General features: G+C 36.2%; 1 protein-coding gene across 1 annotated transcript; it reads left to right on the top strand.

Annotated features, from left to right (window-relative positions):
* The first annotated feature begins 2,176 nt into the window (after nt 1–2,176).
* LOC149836393 (type I inositol polyphosphate 5-phosphatase 10-like) lies at nt 2,177–8,006 on the top strand. Its single transcript, XM_090005312.1, has 12 exons — nt 2,177–2,580; nt 2,668–2,770; nt 2,883–2,958; nt 3,958–4,039; nt 4,147–4,251; nt 4,400–4,967; nt 5,433–5,626; nt 5,731–5,839; nt 6,324–6,472; nt 6,894–6,949; nt 7,546–7,728; nt 7,835–8,006. Exons 2-11 carry the CDS (start codon nt 2,738–2,740, stop codon nt 7,683–7,685), a joined length of 1,512 nt encoding a protein of 503 aa, XP_089861438.1. The 5' UTR covers nt 2,177–2,580; nt 2,668–2,737; the 3' UTR covers nt 7,686–7,728; nt 7,835–8,006.
* The last annotated feature ends 16,047 nt before the right edge of the window (nt 8,007–24,053 follow it).

Here is a 24,053-nt window from a genome sequence, read left to right as displayed (position 1 = left end):
GTCCTCGGGGAGCCGTTACCAGCAGGTGGAGCATTTTGCCCAGTTAAAAAACAAAAATGCCTCTCAAGAGGCGTTAGATTTTTGGCAGGAGGTAGGTGCCCTCAACAATTTAAATAATCTCATATTCTCTTTCATTGAAACCTAATTACTGGATTTCTCTCTTACTAACCCCAATTATCACTTACACTCATAGGAATCAATAGATCTAGTTTCTATGAAGGTAAATCTAGAAAAAAGAAAACAATAAATAATAATACAAACATATGAACAACAAAAACATATTGGGTTGGGTTAGTTTCAATTTTATACTAAAAAACAACTAAAGTTTTGTGGGCTTAACTTTTCATAAGTACTAAAATTGTGTTTCGCTATTTCAATGTATAGGCGAATATCAGTTTCGCTAGCAAAAGTCAAGTTTTGCTGAAAACTGTGAATTTCGTTGGATCATGTTTTAGCTTAAAGGTAAAATAGTCAGAAATACCTCCATATTCAGCAAAAATCGAACAGGTGAATATTCAAAGAATATCGCGATATCTTGTGACTATTTTATAAAATAACATTATTCTCAATGGTTACCATAACTAGCCAAAGTTGACTAACAAACATAAAACTTTTCGTTGTAAAACAAGCCCCGTTGAATTTATCAAAATCCAGCTTATCCATACAATTGAACTCTTTTCTACACACACATACACTGTAATACCGCAGGTTTGTGCATGGTGCCACCTGTAGGTTATTACATACATCGTGTTTCATGTCACCAATCGTCGGATATGGCAGCTTGGGGTTTTAGAGCATTCTTTGCTGACAAAATCAACGTGTTCAATTCTAAGAAGACCCAAAAGCATCCAGGCCTTACGAAGGTTTCTATTTTGAGCTGACTGCACGTTGAGAGAGTATTTCTTCATTTTTCTAAAAAATCCCCTTTTTATATATTTGGAAAATTTTTCATTTGTCGACTACAAAACTTTAGATTGATATTTCAATAAGAATCCCATGTTTTTGGAAAGGCATTTCATGAAACTGTCAAAGTGAAACCTCAGTTAGAGTAACTTGGATTAACTGCAAACTCTGTAGTCCCAACTTCAAATCTCATTGGTGTCAACCCCCTTGTGTAAGCCGAAGCAAGGTAGTCGACTCCCTGAGAGCAAGGGTTAAGCCATGGTTTTACACAACCGGAGAAACGGCTGTAGGTTGGCAATCTTAATTAGTTCAGCAAAGCCGGGTTTCTTACTCCGGGGTGGTTTCTCATGGAAAAAAAAAACTGCAAGCTCTGTCTAACAAAATTGCTTTATCCTTTTTGCATAATAACATAGGCAAAAACACACCTTTTCGAAAGTCTAAAAATGTTATTTTATATTATATTGATTTTAATCAGAAAACTAACTTGTCCCTGTTTGGCAGCTCCAATTAGGGGTACTGGGCATCGGGCCAGCTAATGGACTGGGCAGACCAGTTTACTAACGAATCGGGTTTTGGCCCGACTCTTAACAGGTTCATGTTTGAAGAGAAGCTCGTGCCCCGGCTCATTGGCTCAAAAGCTAATGTGAAGCGGGCCAGGTCGGCACCCGGCATGACTCAATCTTAAAATGCATAAATGCTTGACTGAAATTATGTGTTAATGAGAGAATAGCAAGTTCTCATGCAACTAATTTTTAATTAGTGCAACTAATTAGGTAAATAATGATAGTTATTCAAGTTAATATGTAATAGTTAATTTTAAAAAATTTTATATTATAAAAATAAATAAATAACTAAGGCCCAAACCCAGCTCACTTATATAAGGTACCTATCGGACCCGAGAAGCAAGTTGGGGTTAGGGAGATCCCTACCAGTTAAAAGCTATAGCATTTGGTTTTGAATCTGCAACGTCCTAACACAAGATGACGTCCACTAGCTATTCCTACCAGACAAGCTGAAACCTTTGGTAAATAGTTTTCTTTTTACTTTAACAAATAGGAGCAAAAACTTGGAAACCAACACCCCTCACACCCCCTCGGTGGGATTTGGATAACTTGACTTGCACGTCCAGTGAGAGACGGAGTTAAGGTAGATCCCGTTGGGTGCTCGTGTAGAAGAATACACAAGCCATGAGTTTACATGGGGTGTGGTCTCATTGCAGCCCCTAGCATCGACCACGGAAACCAGGAGGAGGACCACAGTAGACAAACCAACCCCAAACCCATTGCCAATCTCAAGGGAAGCTCGTGAGTCCCAGATGGAGATCCATGAGATCTTCTTGACCGAAGCCCACGCACACACGGCGCGCTCCCTCCCCAAATCCAAATGGGTACCCTCCAAAACCAGCCATCACTCGGTTTCTGATGGGAGGGTACCCGCTGTCTTGCTGGAAGTGAACCTGGGGAGGAAGCAAACAAACAAGGTGAGGACAAAGCTTCGTGCTTCACCATGAGCAACTGTATATTCGGTAATACCCACACGTTTGACTGGTTATTCCTCCTTCGAGCGTTCCGTTGGTGATTCCAAAGCATGGCCTCTCGAGATTAAAAAAGAAAACAAAAAGATCTGATTTTTTTACTGGAAAAAATCTCTCTTCCTTCGTTGGTTGGTTTCTGTTGTGTGCGTGATCGGAAACGCCATCTTCTTTACTGAATTTGTTGGTGATTTCCTTTTCTTTTTGACGAGTTTTGTTTCATGTTTTTACAGTGGGGTGGAGGTCTTGCAGACTCTGTCTGAGAAAAGGCATTCTTTTCGTTGAGAAGGAAAACATGGGATTATGGAAATGACCAATGGAAGGGACCCGCAGAAGGTGTCTTGTTTTTCTTCGATTTTCTTTTCTCTTTTCTATGCATTTTAATGGTATTTGGATGGTCTTGTTAGGATGATAGACTGTTTGGTTTTTCTGTTGGTGGTGGTTGCAGTCTTTCATCCCAAGGATGTTTGCTCTCAAGGGGAAGATGACGAGGTGGGCATCCGACTGTTTCGTGGGCTACCCTGGTAAGAAAATTCTCAAACGACCTTTTGTTTGCCTAAATCTTGTCAAGATAATAATGAGAAAAATAGAGGCACCGATTTCTTTTTGCTGCTTACGAAAACTTTCTAATTTGTTACTGATTTACAGTGAATTACAGAAATCTCTCTCTCTCTCTCTCTTCATTACTATAGTACATGTAAAAAGCCACACACACACTCACCATGCATCATTAAAGAAAAGAAAACAACACAAAGCGACACTTTTTTGTTGTTTTAAAAAGCATAATAGTTTTCTGTGGCTGGAAAGGGAATCATTGAACAGAAGGGCATCATCTGCGGCCACACATTTCTGGACCATCCTAACGAGCTATTGGAACTTTTTACTTCCGCCCATCCTCTCGGCGTTGAAACAAAATTAACCCTGAATTTATGAGACATAACGGAAACAATTTCATGATATGCGTATATTACAGATAACTGTCCACAATGCACAGTAGCCAACTGCGTCCCAATTGTTTCTGTTCTTAATTGGAATTGGATTTTCTACGTTTCTGTGAATATCTTTGAAATTAGAGAACATTTTATCAGGTAAAAAGTAATATGAAAGGGGTTTGGTCAAAACTTTACAATCATATAAAGTAATTTGATGAGGTAGGAATATGGATGTCTGCTACATTCTCCAGAAGGTTTATAGAATATTATAATCTAGAAGTGGATTGCATTTGATATGGTAAGAATCAGGACTAGATTTTTCAGGTAAAGTACGTCTTTTTCCATTTTGGCGAAAGGAATGTTTTCCTCTATTGTCCTTTCCAGCTCTGCCTTCTTTTCAATTTACCCTGAAATATGATAGAGGCCTCACTGGTACCTGCTTCACTGATAGCTTCTGGCTGGATTTCTAAGCTACTCTTATACTGCAAAACAAAAATATTTATCCTGTAATTAGAAAAAAGAAGTCTTCATTAATTTTGTTTGTTCATTTCCAGATTTTTCCATATCTGATTTAGTCTATATTGAAAACAGAGGCTTGTTCATCGATTAGCAGTCTCAGTTTGACCAGTGACAGCAGTCCAATGTCGTGTTCTTCTAATGTTCAGGCCGTCCGGTGAGCAGATAATATCTAAAGTTTATATTTTTTTCCTTGTTTCTGGTGATGGATTTTATATGATCATGTTGCCTTTTGAATTTTTTGGTTTAAATTTACCATTGTAGTATATTCGTGGCAACATGGAACGTTGGTGGAAAGTCTCCTCTCAGTGGTTTAAACCTTTATAGCTTTCTACGCATTGATGATCCTTCGGACATCTATGTTTTGGGGTACGGAAGTCCTTTTTTGTTTCATCATAAACTTAGCATCAATTTCTACAAGTCGAGATAGTATAAGGAGTGAAGAAGGCCAGTTCGAATAGCCACTTCATTCTATTATCCTTTCTGTTACTGATGTTATGTTATATCTTGATGACAGGTTTCAGGAGATTGTCCCCCTGAATGCTGGAAACGTGCTTGTTATAGAGGATGATGAACCAGTTTCAAAATGGCTGGCTCTAATTAATCAATCTTTAAACAAACCGCAAAACAATTTCAGCGACACATCTGAGTTCAGCTGTTCCTCATTTATATCAAGGGGATCAGGTTCAAGACCGGTTTCCCAAGATCTGAGACACTCTAGCAGTTTTTCTTTCTTTCAAAAGGCCTCTTCTCTCAAGGCAGTGAGTAAAAGCCTTAAACCTGATTGTATGAGGCGCCTAAAGTCCTGCAACTGCCATTTTGAGGGAGAGAAGAAGAACAGGGAGTCATGTTTTAAATGCCAGCAGGTTCCTGCAGTTGATGAGGATTCTTCTTCAGAGGAGGGACCCAGCTTTTTGTGTACTGAGATTTCAAGATCATATCTGTTAAACTACTCTTTGATAATCAGCAAGCAAATGGTGGGCATTTTTGCCACAGTGTGGGTAAAAAATGAGTTGTTGGAACACATAGGGCATCTCAGAGTATCTTCTGTTGGGCGTGGGATTATGGGTTACCTTGGAAACAAGGTAAAACTACAGATTCCTTGCTGCCAATTTAACTTGCTCTGCCTCTTGTGGAAATTTTAGCAAGACTGTGACCAAGGGTGAAGTTATAGTAATTTGTTCCAGTGTTTTATGACTTTTGGATCTACTTTGATTTATTCTTATAATTGTTCTATTTTATGTAAAAGAGCATTGCTATTCTTCACCTCAACAACCTGTGAAATTTTGCAGTTTTCCCTGCAAATACGTTGTTTTCCTATGTTGGTAAAGCATCTTTCTTGAAGAAGGAGTGCAACAAATTTAACTGTTGCAGTACCATGCTTACCTTGAAACTAAAAGAAAAAAAAATTGTTACCCTGGTCACAGTTTGATCATAGAGTACTTCAAAGATTAGCCAATCTCCATTATCTGCATATCTGTGATTTCAAAGGTCTCTTTTGCTTTCAGAGTTTACTGAACATCAATACTTGCCTTTTTTTTCTTTTACAGGGCTGCATTTCTGTGAGTCTGTCATTGCATCAGACTACTTTTTGCTTTGTCTGCAGTCACCTTGCTTCAGGGGAGAAAGAAGGAGACGAGTTAAGAAGAAACTCTGATGTAATAGAGATTTTGAAGAATACCCAATTTCCCAAGATCTGTAAGAATTCAAGCCAAAGAATTCCCGAGAGAATTATTGAACATGAGTAAGCATCAACTTTAAGTATTCTACAAAATTTTTATGCTGGTTTCAGTGATAATCTTATGTTGCCTTTTTCACTTTACTTACTATTGATTCAAAATGCCTTAGTCGAGTCATATGGCTTGGGGACCTGAACTATCGAATTGCACTGAGCTACTATGAGACAAGAAAGCTTCTTGAGGATAACAATTGGGATTCATTGTTTGAAAAGGATCAGGTAGCCTCTGGCAAGTTATATCCGTTTTCATGTAATTTGAGTGTGAACTGTTTTAATTGTCATTCAAAAAAAGAACATGCTGTATGTTACCAATTCCTCCAGTTATCAGCAATTTTCCTAATGTTTTCTGCACTGCATTTAATGTGTGAATTAATAAACAAAAGTGTTGGATTTTTAAAACCAGCTACTTCTCTTGGTAATGGTTCTAGTCCGACGGTGCAAACTGTTTCATACAGGCCCATTGCAGACTCTGTAACAGAAAAACATGTGCATAGTATGCACACACATATTCATTTCATACCGGTCCTTTGGATTCAGATTTCTGCTTTTGTTGAATTGTTACTGTTGACCAGATCATGTCAGCAGTACAATTAACCGATCTATACAAGTTTAATATATATTATGCCTTGGTTCTTTATCATCTTTTTGTGTATCTGAAGATTGCCACGAAGCCTAACCCTGTTTGTCCCAATGATTTTTGTAGCTAAAGATTGAACGCGAAGCTGGGCGAGTTTTTAAAGGTTGGCATGAGGGAAAGATCTATTTTGCTCCCACTTACAAATACTCGTACAACTCTGACGATTATGCTGGAGAAGCTGCGAAATCAAGGAAGAAACGCAGAACTCCTGCATGGTATCTTCATATGTTTTAAATCCTGTATAATTGTGATGGGGAATATATTAACAACTTGACCAAGTTTTTGAGGGTTGGGTCTTCATCCTCTTGGAGTTAGCTTAATTAATTTAAATAAGTTTTCAATAAAGCTGGGTTATTATGCCTGAGTTGGTCAAGTCTGATAGACTTAATTGACCAGGTTCTGAACTCAGCTTTGAAATCAGCAGGGTGCTTGCGGTCTCCAATTAACAGGTCCACTGCTGATCATTCATTATTGAACCTTCATTTAAATTATCGAAGCCCCATGGTGGCTTGATCTGGTCTACGACCCCCTCACTCCCAAACAGTGTTTCTTCTGAAAACATGCACCTTTTTTCTTTTTTCAAAGCCATAAAATACACCAATTTTTAACCATTAAAAATTTTCATTCAAATTTCAGGTGTGATAGGATTTTGTGGCATGGAAGTGGGATCCAGAAATTGTCTTATATCCGTGGTGAGTTGAGATTTTCAGACCATCGTCCAGTATCTGCAATTTTTCTTGCAGATGTTGAGGTGCTTGATTTCAGAACAAAAACTTTTATCTAACTCACCAATGAAAGTTGCGGTGGAGGAGCTGTTACCGCAAAATGGCAGCTATTACGGAGTAAAAAAATTGTAAGTACACATACGTGCATGCACACACATTATACAGTAATAGACAATCCTAACTAATTTGAGTATGGAGCGTTATGGACCACATAAAAAAGACAGCTGTAGTCATTTTCTTTATTAATCAGAGCCTACAGATGTGTTTTTTAATGCTTCTTTACTAGAAAATATGCTTTGGATTGATTTGTTCCTTTGAAAATAACTTGAAATTTTCATTGCAAAGTCTCAGTGCAATTTGGGCCATTGATGTCTTTTAACAATTCCTAATCTAATAGTTGTTTTCCATTAAATAAACTGTAACGCTCACATTTGTAGGGTTTGATTTACAAAAAGAAACAAGAAAACATCAGAAAACTGATGTGGCCCATACGGAAGTTGGTTAGGTCTCTCTCTCTCTCTCATTGTGATGATTGAGTGGTTTGCTGTGCTTCAATCATGCAGGCATTGACAAGCAAGATCAGTATAACAAAAAGAAATTTTGTTTAGGAAGTACCCATGAGGTGAATTATCATATATCTACAACACCACCAATACCGACACCAGAATCAATCAACAGATCTGTGCCTGCGCAAATGATCTGAGCAACAGATTTCATCCGAAATTCCACATGCGACTTGCTAATGTGTAAGTCAGCACTCTCATTTTACCCGGTTATTTGATTTAAGATTTTTTTTTCAACACTATGATGAAGAATTGAGTTTGCTTCTCTTTTGTTCCCTCTAACATGTAGGAAGTCAAAAAGCAACAAAAGAGGCATCAGGCGCAGGACATATACTTCTGTTATTCTTTCTTTCTTTTTTTCTGTTTTGACGAGCAATTGGTTTACATCTTGGTGCCCCCATAAATTAGAATGAATTTGTCACAGGCTTTTAATGCAAAAAGAAAAGGGACGATTCGTCCCAATCTCTCTTTCCTTTATTTCGCCTTTGTTAGGAATATACTTAGATGACTGTTGCTTTAATGCGGGGATGATGTGATTGCTGGATTAGCAAAAAGTTGCACCAACTTAGCCTTGGGGCCTCGGGTACGAAACCCACTTGGGGGTTATTGCCCAACCCAAAAATGAGGGAACGGAAATCTTCTTTTTATAGCTTGCCGGCTCATATAGGGATGGCAGTGGACCGGGGCGGGGGTGGGGGACAAGGTCTCCACCCCCGCCCGTTTCAAAATCCAAACCTCCATCCCTCCACGGGGATGGTTATTAACCTCCACCCCTGCCTCCATCCCCGTTTCATGTCCTCCATCCCCGGTCCAAACGGGGGCGAGGTGGGACCCCATTTCGCCTTGGTCTATAGACATCCCTTAAAGGATTGGGGACGGGACAAGGCAGGGATTGAGACGGGGCGGGGTGGGGGAAAGCGTAAGTCCATCCCTGCACGGGGATATATTTTAACCTTCATCCCTGCCGTTTCATGCCCTTCATCCCTGGTCCAAACAGGGCTAGGTGGGTTGGGGGCCCGTTGTGCCCCGGCACACTGCCATCCCTAGGCTCATAGTCTCTCCTTGAAGTTGCTAAAAAAAAAGGTCAAATTCTTTAAGGTCAACAAATACTCTCTCTCTCTCTTGGTTTTGGCTAGATTTGAATCGGATTAAAACCTTAGCCCTCCTGTGTATGAATTTTGCAGTGTCTTGCCTCACTTTTTTTTTTTGAAAGGCAAGCTGGGGTTAGGCTGACCTTTACCAGAAAAACAGCCGCCCCATGTGTCAGAGGGATTCAATCCTGGGCCTTCAGCTTGACACAAGACCCTGCGTACCACATAAGATACCACCTCGGTGGTAGTGTCCTGTAAAAAATGAAGGGAATGAACACTAGTGTCTTCGATTTCAAAATCGTCCATCATGTTGACATGCTCTTAAAAAAAAACATACGATGTTTGCATGAATGATAAAGACTCGCAGATCCAGATAAGAACACGAAAATGGTGGGGGAATCTAAAGCATGAAAGCTCCACCATTCTAAGGGTGTGTTTGGAAATACACTGTCGGCCTGAGTGGAAATATGGAATCTCCAACGCCCAAAACTGTTTGTAATTGTGGCATGCCATCAGTTCCTCAAATCGACTACCACCATTGGGAGGTGATAGTCAGCAATTTCCATGCCGATTCCCCTTCCGACGGTTGCATTCAATATTCTGGTTCCTTCTATGTTTCCTCCACTGCCATGTTAATTCCCAGCTACACTCCTAACGTCACACAACCACCTTAGCCTGGCATTTCTTTTTTTTTCATTCCATTTCACAAGCCTCTTCTCGTCATCCTCTCTTGCTCACCCCTCTTGGAAACCTTAGCTTCAAAGGTTTGATTCTGCATCCATTTTCCCTTTCTACCTCTTCCGAAGTTGATTGAAGGCTTGCCATACCAGAAACTAGTTTGATTTTTTCCCCTTTTGGATTATCATGTCTATTTTTTTAATAGACTTAGGGTTGGATTTTTCTAGCATGTTGACTGACCAAAGGGTTGCTAAGCTGAAACCTTGAGACACGTTCGTAGTTGGTCTCATAGACAAAATCATCTTCTATGTTTAAACAAGCTTGTTGAACACGGGCTAACTGTGTTGCAATATAGCTGGCTACGATAAAAGTAATAACAAAAAAAAGACAGTAGTTATGTTTTTCTGTAGTTTTTTTTGTTCGTCATCTTTTCCTCAACCTATTTATCTAATTGTTGACTACACACTAACTATTTGATAAAATGCTCAATAGAACAAGATCATAGCAAACCCAACTGCTCGATAAATTTCTCAATTTTATGTCATATTTGTGGGCATATTTCTATTTTAATCTAATACCAGTTGTTTGATATTTGATAAATTTCAGAAACTCACCTGCTATTTCGTGTGCATATTTCATGTCATAATCTAATAAAAAGCTTTTGCTGCATTTGTTTGTCTTATTGGTGACCACCTATTTATCTTACCAAAAATGACTGTACTGTTCTTGCAAAATGGCATGTTTCCCGAAATGCTTACCAATTTGACAAAATTCTTCACATATCCAAAATCATTGATTCTTGACTTTTTTAAGATATTTTTTTCCTTCGCACATGCAAACCTGCTGAAGTTCGCGTGATATATAGGTATGTTATAAGAAGTCTACAACCTATCAATAAAAATAGAGATTTTGTAATCATCTTCAAATATAATATGATCTTCATAAATATAGTATGACCTTCGCGAAGATAACATGTGAACCTCACTTGAGTAAATACTCCTCAAGGAGGTCCATAAATGTATGTTAACATTCACAAATACATGTTGCAAATGTTCCCAAATTTCATACTCTGATGATACCTTCACAAAGAAAACCTGCAAACCTCCTTTAACTAAATACTCTTCAAGGAGGTCTGCAAATGTCCGCTGACATTTGCAAATACCTATTGTGAATGTCCCCGATGTTTGCACTCTATTTCAACATCCATAAATACAATACAACCTTTGCAAATATAGTACAACCTTCACAAAGAAAACTTGTGAGGCAATTTTTCGGTCACTATTTTTTTAGCAAAATTCTTCAATGCTATTGCTTTGTCTATCACACGACAACACTTCATCAACAACTTTTTGAGAGTCTAGGACATTATCGGTGGTGAGATATTCTGGTAAGCCCAGAATCACTCATGAGCTTGAAACCAGTAGAATCGATGCATAAGGCTTATTGAATCATCTTCTTTTTTAGGTTGTGGATCCTACAATTACAATAAAATTTGCATGAAATTAGTTAAATAGCATAATTTAATTATTGAATATAACACTTAAATTTAATCCAAAAACCCAAAATTAAATATAAATAAAAAATTTTGAATTCATATTCATCATTTAAATTTTGTTCCAAGCCCATAATTACAATTCAAATCTAAACTCATAATTCAATTTTTTTTTAAGTTTAAAATTTACTACCAAACTCAATTTTAAATCAAAACACATAAGTTAAAATCTAAAAATTTCATATTCAAAATTTAATTTTGAAATTCAACACATAAAATTTTATTTAAAATTAAAACTGAAGTCCAAAGTCATAAATCAAATTCAAACTCAAATAAAACCTTAATTAAAAATCAAATTCAAACTTAAATTCATAATTCAATTTCAAATTTGAATTATAATTAATGGTTGAATGTAACATTTAATGAAGTATACCTATATTTAAACTAGTTATCATAAGAACATGTTTTACACATATATGACAAATTAATCAATAAATTATAATATCTAAAATAGTTATCTCACATACATACTTCATACACACATATACATTAAAGATTGAATTGCAAGAATCAACAAAAGCACATATATATGATCATTTAATCAATGATTAAATACAACATTGAAAGTTATTACAATCATCTTACAAACATATTGCACATAATAACAAATTGAGAAAGTACATGTCCACAAGCAATTGACCTTGTTTGCCACTGTGACCACTTCCTTAGACCATGCACTTGCTCCTCCAAGGGTTGATATTTCACCTCAAACTCTTAAAGATCCTTCTCTGGTCTCTCCATATCAACCCCCTGAGGATCCTTCTACGCACACTCTACCCGAGTGTTCTCATTTTGATGAAGATCTTCATTTGCAAAAGGACCCTCACTCTCCTTCTCCTTTGGCTGAGAACCATCAACATCAATCTCTACCTCAGGCTTGACATCCTCTCCTTACTGAAGTACCTCCTCTGCCCTTCCCACACACACTGTGTCCATATTTTTTCTCTCTATCTTACCACTGCCACTGCAGGTGGCCACGTCTTCTGCTTCCTTTAATCAAGCATTGAGGTTAGCAACAACCTCAGACTTAGCCAATGGCTCCTTCAACTTATTCACCATTGACTGCATACATGAATCTTTTTCCTTAAATGCTTTCGAAATGAGAGACATAATTTTGGTCACAAGCTTTTCAACCATTTTTTTTGCTTCAACAACTATTTTTTACTGTCACTGAAGGTGTTGACTACTTCTTATTTGAGCGCAAATTTCTGAGCTTCTACTTACTAATGTTGCATTTATTGTGGTATATGTTGAACACCCATACAAGTGACCATATAGTAGGTTCCCTCTTTATATGGACTTAAATAAAAATGATAAAATCATAAGAGTTGTTCTTTATTTTTCTTCTAATAAAATAGTGTAGATGCCTAATCATATGCATTGTAAGAAGTTTTTTTAGTTTATGTTTCTTCTTTTGTTCGTAAGATGAAAATGCTAGAAGAAAATGAAAGATCGCAAGAAAAATGAAGTAGATAATAGATATTCATTAAAATGGGGACAAAAGGTTCACTTTATACTTTTCTTTTTCATTTTCCTTTTTAGATATAATACGGTCATCTAAACAAGAGACACTATAAGAAAAATGTTAATTAGCGACGGAAATTTGCGACGGATTTTTTTCGTCGCAAATTAGCGACAGATTAGCTAGAGAAAACTTTCTGAATAAATCTGTCGCTAAGTAGCGACGGATTAGCGATGAAAGTTGTTTCATCGCTATTCCGTCGCTAATTAGCGACGAAATAACGACAACAATTATTTCATCGCTAATTCTCAATACAAGGAAAACATTTTAGCGAGGGATTTAGCGTGGGAATTTTTCCGTCGCTAATCCGTCGCTAATTAGCGACGGATTAGCGACGGAAAAATTCCGTCGCTAATTTTCGATTTAAACCGAGCGCGAAATTTCCCCTCCCTCTCCGTTCGAAATTTAAATCGATCGCGCTCGATTTAAACCGAGCGACGTCGAAGAACGCGTTGGAGAGCATGTACATGAGAGTGGAGGACGGCGACGCCGGAGGACAGTCGACGATCGCTGGAGGACGTCGGCGCCGGTTCACGGAGGACGACAACGCCGATTCACGGAGGACGGCGACGCCGGAGGACAGCGACGCCGGAGGACGGTCGACAATCGCTGGATGATGTCGGCGCCGGTTCACGGAGGACAACAATGTCGGTTCATGGAGGACGGTGACGGCGGAGGACGGTCGACGATCGCTGGAGGACGTCGGCGCCGGTTCACGGAGGTCGATGACGCCGGTCCACGGAGGATGACGGTGACGCCGGTTCACGGAAGATGACGGTGTCAGTTCATGGAGGACGGCGACGCCGGAGAGCACCGGTTCATGGAGGACGGCGACGCCGGTTCGCGATGAGGCAGAGCGATCGTTCTATGCATGCAATGCCTGTCGGGTGCGGTATAAGTCCGGCTTAGTGCTGCCGGAATACCGCCCGACAAGGATCATTTTTTTTTAATTTTTTTTTTAAATTTAGCGACAGATTAGCGACATATAATATCCGTCGCTAATCTATCGCAAATTAGTGACGAAATTAACGACAGATAATTTTTTCCGCTAATTAGCGAGCAAAAATTTGCGATGGCCTCTATCCATCGCTAATCCGTCGCTAAACAGTTTAGCGACGACTTAGCGACAGATTAGCGATGGATAGAGGCCGTCACTAATCCACGGTTTTCTTGTAGTGAGATCTGTCTTAAAAAGGTCAGAAAGGATATCTAATAAAATTGAAATATGTATAACATCTAATGATCATGAAATGATAGGGACAAAAAATAATTTATACTAAATAAAAAAACTCAAAAATAATAAAAAATAAAAAAGATCATGGCATTAATTGGTTTACTATGGTTTCAATTATATACAACAAGATATGACCAAGAACATTTTACCAACTTTAAGAAACTTTTCATCAGGTAAATTTTTTCATAAGGAGTGTTGTGAAAACATAATAAGCTATTGAACATTGATGTCTTTTTTTAAATCGTTGTAATTTTGAAAAGATTTTTATATGAAAAACATGTGAAAACCAGACATCAAATAATAAAAACCGGTTCTCACTAGTGGATGAGACCGGGTTGAACTCAGGGAACGGGAATATGTTGTATTCAAGTACACAAGTCTAAACTAATCTTTATTGCCGAATTATGGAAATGTAAAATGTTCAGAAAAGTAAACACAACTAGCTATTACAACAAATGAATACCCTTCGCAGAGGGCGTAAAGTGCAATATTTACAAACCCAATTAAATTCCTAATTCTAAATTGAAAAGTAAAAGGAAACTTTATTCTTCGTACTTCGTGTCATGTAATCGTTTCCGCTCCAGTCTTGTGCAATCCTGCACAATTCAAAGGAACACGAGCAGTACCACAGATAGAAAGAAAATTATACTAAACTGACTAAATGCTAAAAACACTGAAATATAGCATCAAAAGAAACTAATGAACATTAAAATGATATTAAACTAATGTTAATGAACTATGTAATTCTAAAATTAAGAGTAAAATAAAAGACACTAAGCAATTTTCACAAACCGAATTTACTGAACTAAAACTGAAAACATGAATCAGAATTGAAAGAAACAAAAACAACTAGAAATTACTTGAAATTGATTAAGAGAAACTGAAACATGAAATAAAGCAAAAACAGGAAATGAATATGTAAGAAAAACAGGAAAATTAAATTGTTGAAAAACAGAAATTAACTGCTAAAAGCTGGAAAATTAAAATGAACAAACAGGAATTCATTATTAAGAAAAACATGAAATGACTGAATGAGGAAAAACAAATTTATCAGAAAATAAAAATTCAGAAAGTAAACAAAAGAAACTCAGAATGTAAAAAGAATACAGGAAATGCATATTGTGAATCTAGAAACCTAACTAAATGAATCAACCTAGAATGACTGACTTCGAAACAGAAAATTCAGAACTTAGTTTGATGAATGCAAAGCATGAACTACCTAATGTAAAACAGTAAAATAGACAAGAAATTACAAAAGAAAATAGTAAATTCTTTGACACATTACTAAATTGAATTATATGAAACTGATTTGAAAAAAACAAAACAGAACATTACAGAGAAAGCACGGTTAATACAAAGACAGTCTATGCAATGACTCAAGCAAAATGCAGAAACAAGAAATAAAAACCTATGAAATTTACTTGCTAACAAATGAATTAACAAAATGACACACAAAATCTAAAGAAAAATTCAACGAAATAACAGATCGGGCGATAAGAAAATTGAAATATAAACTATCTAATTTTTTCTTTTCAGTTTTTTAGTTTTTCTTTTATTATGTTTGTTTTACAGACATAGCACAACCAATCAGAAGAAGATTTGAAGAATAAGAAAGGAGAAGAAAAATAGGATTTATTGAAGAAGAAGAAGAAGTAAAAAAAAACAAAAACAGATCAGAAGAAGAAATTGGATGAAGAACAAGAAGAGATGAAGGAGAAGAAGAAGAAGAAGAAGAAATTGAAAGAAGAAGATACAAAGAATGAAGAAGATTCGGATGAAGAAAAAGAACTGAAGAAGAATCCGATCAGAAGAAAAAGAAAAGAAAGATCTGAATCGGAAGAAGAAGAGGAAGAAGAAGAAGAAGATGAAAATCGGAGGAAGAAGAAGCTGAAGAAGATGAAGAAGAACTGAAGAGAGGAGGAAGAAGAAGCTGAAGAAGATGAAGAAGATGAAGAAGAAGAAGAAGAACTGAAGAGAGGAGGAAGAAGAAGCTGAAGAAGAGGACTTACCGTGAAATGGAGGGAATCGGGGAAGAAGCGGCCTCCACCTTGTGCGCTGCTGCCGACTGAAGAAGCACCACCGGCTGAAGAAAAAGAAAAATAGGGAGAAAGGGAAGAAGAGGTAAGGAAGAACCGGTGGTGGAGAAGGGAAAGAAGAGAGGGAAGAAAAGGAAAAGAGGGGAAAAGAAATGGGTTAGGCGCACAGGGGAAGACGCCCCCCATTTCGTTTTTTCTGGGTTTTAAAAACAAGCAAACCGGTTCAAAACCGGTTTGCTGTTTGTTTTAACGAAATCCAAACCGGCTGGAACCGATTTCCTTATTATAGTTTTAGTTTTCAGAAATGCAAACCGGTTCAAGCCGGTTTGTGTTATTATTTTTTTTTTCAAAAATTACAAACCATGTAATGGTTTGTTTTTATTAGTATATTTTTTTTTCTTTTCATTTTCAAAAATCAAGAAAACCGTATACATCGGTTTATTATGAAAATTTTCAAAAACAAAACTATTTATTTATAAAGAAACTTCAAAAATTAATCTAACTATATATTTTTTTCTTTTCTAAAAAAAACAAACACTTAAAATGAATATAAAACTATTTTTCTCCATTTTTTTATTTTTTTATTTTTATTTTTAATAAAAACTAAAACTAAACTACTATGACTTATAACAAAAACTAAAAAAATGTAAAATAAAACTATTTTTCATGCATTTTCTATTTTTAAATCATTTGAGCATATTTACTTGAAAACTATCATAAAATTGGGTTTTTGAAACATTATTTTATAAAATCATGCATATTTAAATGTTAATAAACCCTGAATTATATGCATGATCAAATACCCCCATGCTTATGTTTTGCTAGTCCTCGAGCAAACTAGAAAAATGCAAGAAATCAAACTATCACCTAACTCACTTTCGTAGGAATCACGGTTGCATTTAGCTCATGCAACAAGCCCTTTCAACCCCTGGGTTACCCCAGTGGACGAGTAAGGTCTCGTGAGGGTTTGCAGTGATGCTACCCACAAACATCTCTGTCATGTATGCATAATATTACACACCCTCACAATCAGTAAGTAATTAAAGACTTTGTTTTCACAAATATTTCCTATTATTTCAAAATCGAAATATAATTAGAGTCTTTTATGCACTACCATAGAAAAAGAATTTCTTTCACTTTTCTAAAAATCACAATTATTTATGTTTTATTCTTAGAAAATCCAATAAAAACATATTATTATTTACTTATCCTCACTCATATGTTTTCTACACAGGTTTTCTCAATCATACTTCTAAGCACTGAACTTTTTCTCTCCTTTTCAGCTCTTTTCTCGATTTTTTTCATTTTTTTTCACGCTTTTTCTTTTTGCGCACTTATTTTTCTCTTATAGCTTGCGTGTGGTCTGCTTTTATGCCTTGTGCAATGTCAATATCTTCTATATTTTTTCAATACATACCAAAAGATATCAACTAAGACATAAAAGTGACTTCCTTCATTCACCTTTATAACATGAGAGTCAAATATTTCAACTTGTATCTGTTCTCAGTTACTTAGGATCACGAAGTTTTCCACTCTCCTTTATGAAAATGGACTTAAAAGTTTCAACTTACATCTAAGTTCCATCTACTAAGGATTGTGGAATTATCCAAACAACCTAACGCATGCTATTTTTTCTTTTGAGCTCATTTTTATGCTTTTGTTCATTTGCTTAGTTTTTCAAAAATAGAACTGTGCATATTCATATTTATGATTCAAAATAAACTCTAACATGTATCTATCATCATTTCCTCGAAATCCACATAAACAACCATAATTTTTAGATCTATGTCAGAAAAAAATTTCGTGGGGCTTAAAAATCCTCTAAAAACATCAGATTTGAAATAACATTCATATAAGTTCAAACTCTTTCTTTAAAAATCTACTTTTCATGAGAGATGTGTAAACATGTGCAAGAACGTAAACAGAAATATCAAGGTGTGCAAACTACACCCTCCCCCATGCTTGAATGACACTGTCCCAGTGGCACTCCCCCATGCTTGAATGAAACTAAGTGAATGCACATGAGAGAAATAAATGAGGGAAAAGAGTAGAATAACCTGACATGAATTAAAAATGCACGTTCTATGAATATAATGAATGTAATGTATACATGACAAAATATGAAACTCATAGAAAAGATAGAAAACGAAAAATAAAACCAAATGAAATCTACAAATCCTAACAACAAATGTAATACTGTACAGAATATGGGTTGCCTCCCATAAAGCGCTAAGTTTCACGTCCCCAGCTAGACGGATCTCTGAAAAAACCTTCATCGTCCATGAGATCAATGGACATGAAGTCAGACTCAACCGGGCTCTATGAAGAAAAGAGTGTCATCTGTGACACTACGCACTGTGTTTCCATCCCTTCTACCTCCAAATGTAGTATCATGACTCTCTTGATATGAAGAACTGAGATTAGTCTCATGTGAGAGATTGGTCAGGAAATGAGAGTCTAGGACCGACCGAGTATCAATGAATGCTACTTCAGACAAGTGGTGAATATGATCTGGCTTGACTTGGTCAAGCACCTTCTGCATCTGCACCTCTTGCTTACTCAAAATGATTGGTGATCCTAAAGGCTGAGGAAATGGGGCTTTATATGATGAAAATGTATGTTGTGAGTAAAGCCCTTCCTGCTGAGGTAATATGGAAATCGACTCGTTAGTAGAAGTGATATGGGGCTCATGAGTCAATTCCTGAGTGGAGTGACACGTCTTCCCATACTGAAGGGATGTAATAGATTTGACTTGCTCATGATGTGAATCAGTGGGTTGCAAGTCAAATGACATTGAATCCTCTCCCTTTGAGACAACAGACTGACTATGAAGGTTCCCCTGACTTTGTCTACTCAATGTCTGAGCTAACTGTCCCATTTGAGTCTCTAGCTTGGCTATTGACTGCGTATGGGAACAAAGAGTGGCCTTGATATCAGAAAAGACTTCTAACATCTTCTCTTGAAATGATGAACTTGGAATGGGCTCCTGAGGATGGGGTTGACAATACTGGGGATGAACCTGTGGAAACATAGGATGCGAGTAACCTTGTGAAGGGTTACTGGGTCTATACTGTGTCTGAGAGGGCTGATGGGATAGGGGAATGGATTGGTTTCGCCAACATGGGGTATATGATGATGTAAACGACTCGGGCATGGGTCTAGCGAAACCTTGGGCAGCATTCACCTGCTCCTGAACAAATTCAGGATATAATGGCGCTGCCGGACAATCTGAAACACAGTGTGCATGGCTAGCACATAGCTCGCACACTCTTTCTACTTGATTTCTCGAAGAATTGGCTAGGAATTGATCTAACTTCCTAGTCAACTGGTCAACCTTGGTACACAATTCTAATTCGGACCCAACTTCGGAAATCCCAACCTTCCTAGGACCACTAGACAGAGATGTAGTCCTATCGAGCCGTGAAGACAAGTTATGATGCATCGTGTTTTCACTCAAGGTCTCGAATAGAGACCACGCCTCGTTCTCACTTTTGAGCATAAAAGTGCCCCCACAAGACGAATCAACCATTTGACGATGCTTTTCAGTAAGCCCGTCATAAAAATACTGCACCAACTGCCAACGAGGCACTTGGTGATGGGGACACTTGTAGAGAAGATCTTTCAATATCTCCCAAGACTCATGAAATTGTTCTCCCTCAATTTGAGAAAAACTGGTTATAGCTTTACGAAACTGATTCGTTTTACCAATTGGGAAGTATTTTTTTAAAAATTCTTTTTGCATTCCTTCCCAAGTAGTAATACGAACTGTCTCAAGAGATTTTAACCAGTGCTTGGCTTTATCTTTGAGAGAGAACGGAAACAAAGTCAACCGCAAAGCATCATCTCCAAAATTATTGATTCGCACAGTCAAGCAAATCTCAAGGAATTCATCGAGATGACGATATGGGTCCTCATTGCTAAGGCCATAAAACGAAGGTAACATTTGAATCACACTGGCCTTAATCTCAAAATGGCTCGCTCCTACATCAGGTCTCGTGATGCAGGAGGCGGGAGTATACGTATTTGGCATGAAGTACTCCCTCAAAGGACGGATCAATTGATGATCGTCAGCCATTGCATACACCTTGGAGTAGACCGGTGTAGCACACGTCCTAACTTTGGGTTTTCTACCTAACTAACACACTAAGCGACCAAACCACGCAAACCACAAAGCGAGTGAACTAAAAACAATAACAAAAACTAAACAAACACCACGCAGTTACACATAACAGAGATTATGTATGAAAAATATAAAATCTATGTGTACGGTACCAATCGTACACAGTCACCTCTAAGGGGATCCTAATAGGTGGGCTATGCAGAAAAGTAAGCTCGTCTCTAAGATATGCACATACGTGGTTCTAAACCTAAATGCACACAAACACTAGGCAATAAAGTGAATACTAATATTACGCCGTTCCCCGGCAACGGCGCCAAAAATTTGATGTCTTCTTTTAAATCGTTGTAATTTTGAAAAGATTTTTATATGAAAAACATGTGAAAACCAAACATCAAATAATAAAAACCGGTTCTCACTAGTGGATGAGACCGGGTCGAACTCAGGGAACGGGAATATGTTGTATTCAAGTACACAAGTCTAAACTAATCTTTATTGCCGAATTATGGAAATGTAAAATGTTCAGAAAAGTAAACACAACTAGCTATTACAACAAATGAATACCCTTCGCAGAGGGCGTAAAGTGCAATATTTACAAACCCAATTAAATTCCTAATTCTAAATTGAAAAGTAAAAGGAAACTTTATTCTTCGTACTTCGTGTCATGTAATCGTTTCCGCTCCAGTCTTGTGCAATCCTGCACAATTCAAAGGAACACGAGCAGTACCATAGATAGAAAGAAAATTATACTAAACTGACTAAATGCTAAAAACACTGAAATATAGCATCAAAAGAAACTAATGAACATTAAAATGATATTAAACTAATGTTAATGAACTATGTAATTCTAAAATTAAGAGTAAAATAAAAGACACTAAGCAATTTTCACAAACCGAATTTACTGAACTAAAACTGAAAACATGAATCAGAATTGAAAGAAACAAAAACAACTAGAAATTACTTGAAATTGATTAAGAGAAACTGAAACATGAAATAAAGCAAAAACAGGAAATGAATATGTAAGAAAAACAGGAAAATTAAATTGTTGAAAAACAGAAATTAACTGCTAAAAGCTGGAAAATTAAAATGAACAAACAGGAATTCATTATTAAGAAAAACATGAAATGACTGAATGAGGAAAAACAAATTTATCAGAAAATAAAAATTCAGAAAGTAAACAAAAGAAACTCAGAATGTAAAAAGAATACAGGAAATGCATATTGTGAATCTAGAAACCTAACTAAATGAATCAACCTAGAATGACTGACTTCGAAACAGAAAATTCAGAACTTAGTTTGATGAATGCAAAGCATGAACTACCTAATGTAAAACAGTAAAATAGACAAGAAATTACAAAAGAAAATAGTAAATTCTTTGACACATTACTAAATTGAATTATATGAAACTGATTTGAAAAAAACAAAACAGAACATTACAGAGAAAGCACGGTTAATACAAAGACAGTCTATGCAATGACTCAAGCAAAATGCAGAAACAAGAAATAAAAACCTATGAAATTTACTTGCTAACAAATGAATTAACAAAATGACACACAAAATCTAAAGAAAAATTCAACGAAATAACAGATCGGGCGATAAGAAAATTGAAATATAAACTATCTAATTTTTTCTTTTCAGTTTTTTAGTTTTTCTTTTATTATGTTTGTTTTACAGACATAGCACAACCAATCAGAAGAAGATTTGAAGAATAAGAAAGGAGAAGAAAAATAGGATTTATTGAAGAAGAAGAAGAAGTAAAAAAAAACAAAAACAGATCAGAAGAAGAAATTGGATGAAGAACAAGAAGAGATGAAGGAGAAGAAGAAGAAGAAGAAGAAATTGAAAGAAGAAGATACAAAGAATGAAGAAGATTCGGATGAAGAAAAAGAACTGAAGAAGAATCCGATCAGAAGAAAAAGAAAAGAAAGATCTGAATCGGAAGAAGAAGAGGAAGAAGAAGAAGAAGATGAAAATCGGAGGAAGAAGAAGCTGAAGAAGATGAAGAAGAACTGAAGAGAGGAGGAAGAAGAAGCTGAAGAAGATGAAGAAGATGAAGAAGAAGAAGAAGAACTGAAGAGAGGAGGAAGAAGAAGCTGAAGAAGAGGACTTACCGTGAAATGGAGGGAATCGGGGAAGAAGCGGCCTCCACCTTGTGCGCTGCTGCCGACTGAAGAAGCACCACCGGCTGAAGAAAAAGAAAAATAGGGAGAAAGGGAAGAAGAGGTAAGGAAGAACCGGTGGTGGAGAAGGGAAAGAAGAGAGGGAAGAAAAGGAAAAGAGGGGAAAAGAAATGGGTTAGGCGCACAGGGGAAGACGCCCCCCATTTCGTTTTTTCTGGGTTTTAAAAACAAGCAAACCGGTTCAAAACCGGTTTGCTGTTTGTTTTAACGAAATCCAAACCGGCTGGAACCGATTTCCTTATTATAGTTTTAGTTTTCAGAAATGCAAACCGGTTCAAGCCGGTTTGTGTTATTATTTTTTTTTTCAAAAATTACAAACCATGTAATGGTTTGTTTTTATTAGTATATTTTTTTTTCTTTTCATTTTCAAAAATCAAGAAAACCGTATACATCGGTTTATTATGAAAATTTTCAAAAACAAAACTATTTATTTATAAAGAAACTTCAAAAATTAATCTAACTATATATTTTTTTCTTTTCTAAAAAAACAAACACTTAAAATGAATATAAAACTATTTTTCTCCATTTTTTTATTTTTTTATTTTTATTTTTAATAAAAACTAAAACTAAACTACTATGACTTATAACAAAAACTAAAAAAATGTAAAATAAAACTATTTTTCATGCATTTTCTATTTTTAAATCATTTGAGCATATTTACTTGAAAACTATCATAAAATTGGGTTTTTGAAACATTATTTTATAAAATCATGCATATTTAAATGTTAATAAACCCTGAATTATATGCATGATCAAACATGCAAAGATAACTTGAGAACCATGTAATTCTTAGCGAAGGACTGGCTGGATTGAATGCATTTTAAAAAATTCTTGGAGCTCACACCATGAAAGAGGGATGGTCCTCAATTGGAAAGGGCCCTTTGCACTACAAGGTTGTGCATGCTAGCCAAAGCACATATAACTATATGTAAAAAAAGTTGTTATATTTTTATAAATAATATAATATAGGAATCTAACCATGAATGAAACTTCATTCCTTAGGTAACATAGTGCCCTTACAGATACTCTGATATGGAGGAGGATGTGATTGTCCAATCCATGGACCTCGCGATGAAGAATATTTGGTTGCAGAACATGAATGAAGTTGAAAGCTAAATGGTCAGTCGAGTAGTCAAGCAGTTTGGGTACACCCTCTCGTAGTTAGCAGAAGTATAAGCCTGTTTGAAGGATCAGTCAAAAGATTACCCTATGTTGTTCTTCTCTAAACTTGAAATCTTGAATGACATCGGTAATGAAATCGACTTGTATTCTATGGAACGTGTTCGCCAGGAGAATGTAGTTGTTGACAACTAGGAGTTGCCAAATAGTTCTAACACAAAGAGGGGCATTGAGATGGTAATACAATTATACATATATTAACTCTATTTATATTTTTTTTTCATTATAACTTTATTACCTCATACACTTATATATATATATATATTGATTACACAACCAAAGAAAAAGGAGAAAATTGTGGTGAGGAGACAAAATCTTAGGACTACAAGTGGAGTAAATGCAAATGTTGCTCTTGTAAGAACTAAATTTCGTAGGATGCAAGATATGCTTAAAGTAATGGACAACATTATACATAATCAATAAGAGCTTATAAATACTCAGGCAACACTGCTCTCTAGCTAGGATATATAGGGAGCATGAGGAGCTAAAAGCACGAGATGAGGATATGCAGTATCAACAAGAGTCACAAGCCCCAGATTCCTCACAGTTGTGATCAGATTCACAAACAGTTTTATGTTGTATAGATACATTCACAAACAATTATAATTTGGTCATCATACTTTTGTTATAATTGAATGATAGGTTTAAATTGGAATACTTTTGTTTGTATATACTTTGGTTTTATTGTTTGAATATATATACTATTAATGTGTGAATGTATATATAAATTATAACTATTTTTTTATTATGAGTGTATGGATGTATATATATATATACATACAAGTTTTTTATTTTATAAATGTGTCAATGTACCAATGCATATATTGTGAATGCATTAATGTATATATAAATTATAGCAACATTTTTTTATATTGTAAATATGTTAATGTATCAATGTATATATTGTGGATGTGTGGATG

The sequence above is a fragment of the Nuphar pumila genome, chromosome 5, assembly GCF_984573655.1.
Source record: "Nuphar pumila chromosome 5, dmNupPumi1.hap1.1, whole genome shotgun sequence".
In the NCBI taxonomy this organism is placed as follows: Eukaryota; Viridiplantae; Streptophyta; class Magnoliopsida; order Nymphaeales; family Nymphaeaceae; genus Nuphar; species Nuphar pumila.
This window is presented reverse-complemented; position numbering and strand designations above follow the sequence as displayed.

Bases quoted from the DNA above. Each gene is read 5' to 3' on its own strand.
- LOC149836393 (XM_090005312.1), top strand. From the start codon at position 2,738: ATGGAAATGACCAATGGAAGGGACCCGCAGAAG. The intron at 4,252-4,399 runs GTACGGAAGTCC...TCTTGATGACAG, and splicing joins TCGGACATCTATGTTTTGGG to GTTTCAGGAGATTGTCCCCC. The intron at 6,950-7,545 runs GTGAGTTGAGAT...TCAATCATGCAG, and splicing joins GAAATTGTCTTATATCCGTG to GCATTGACAAGCAAGATCAG.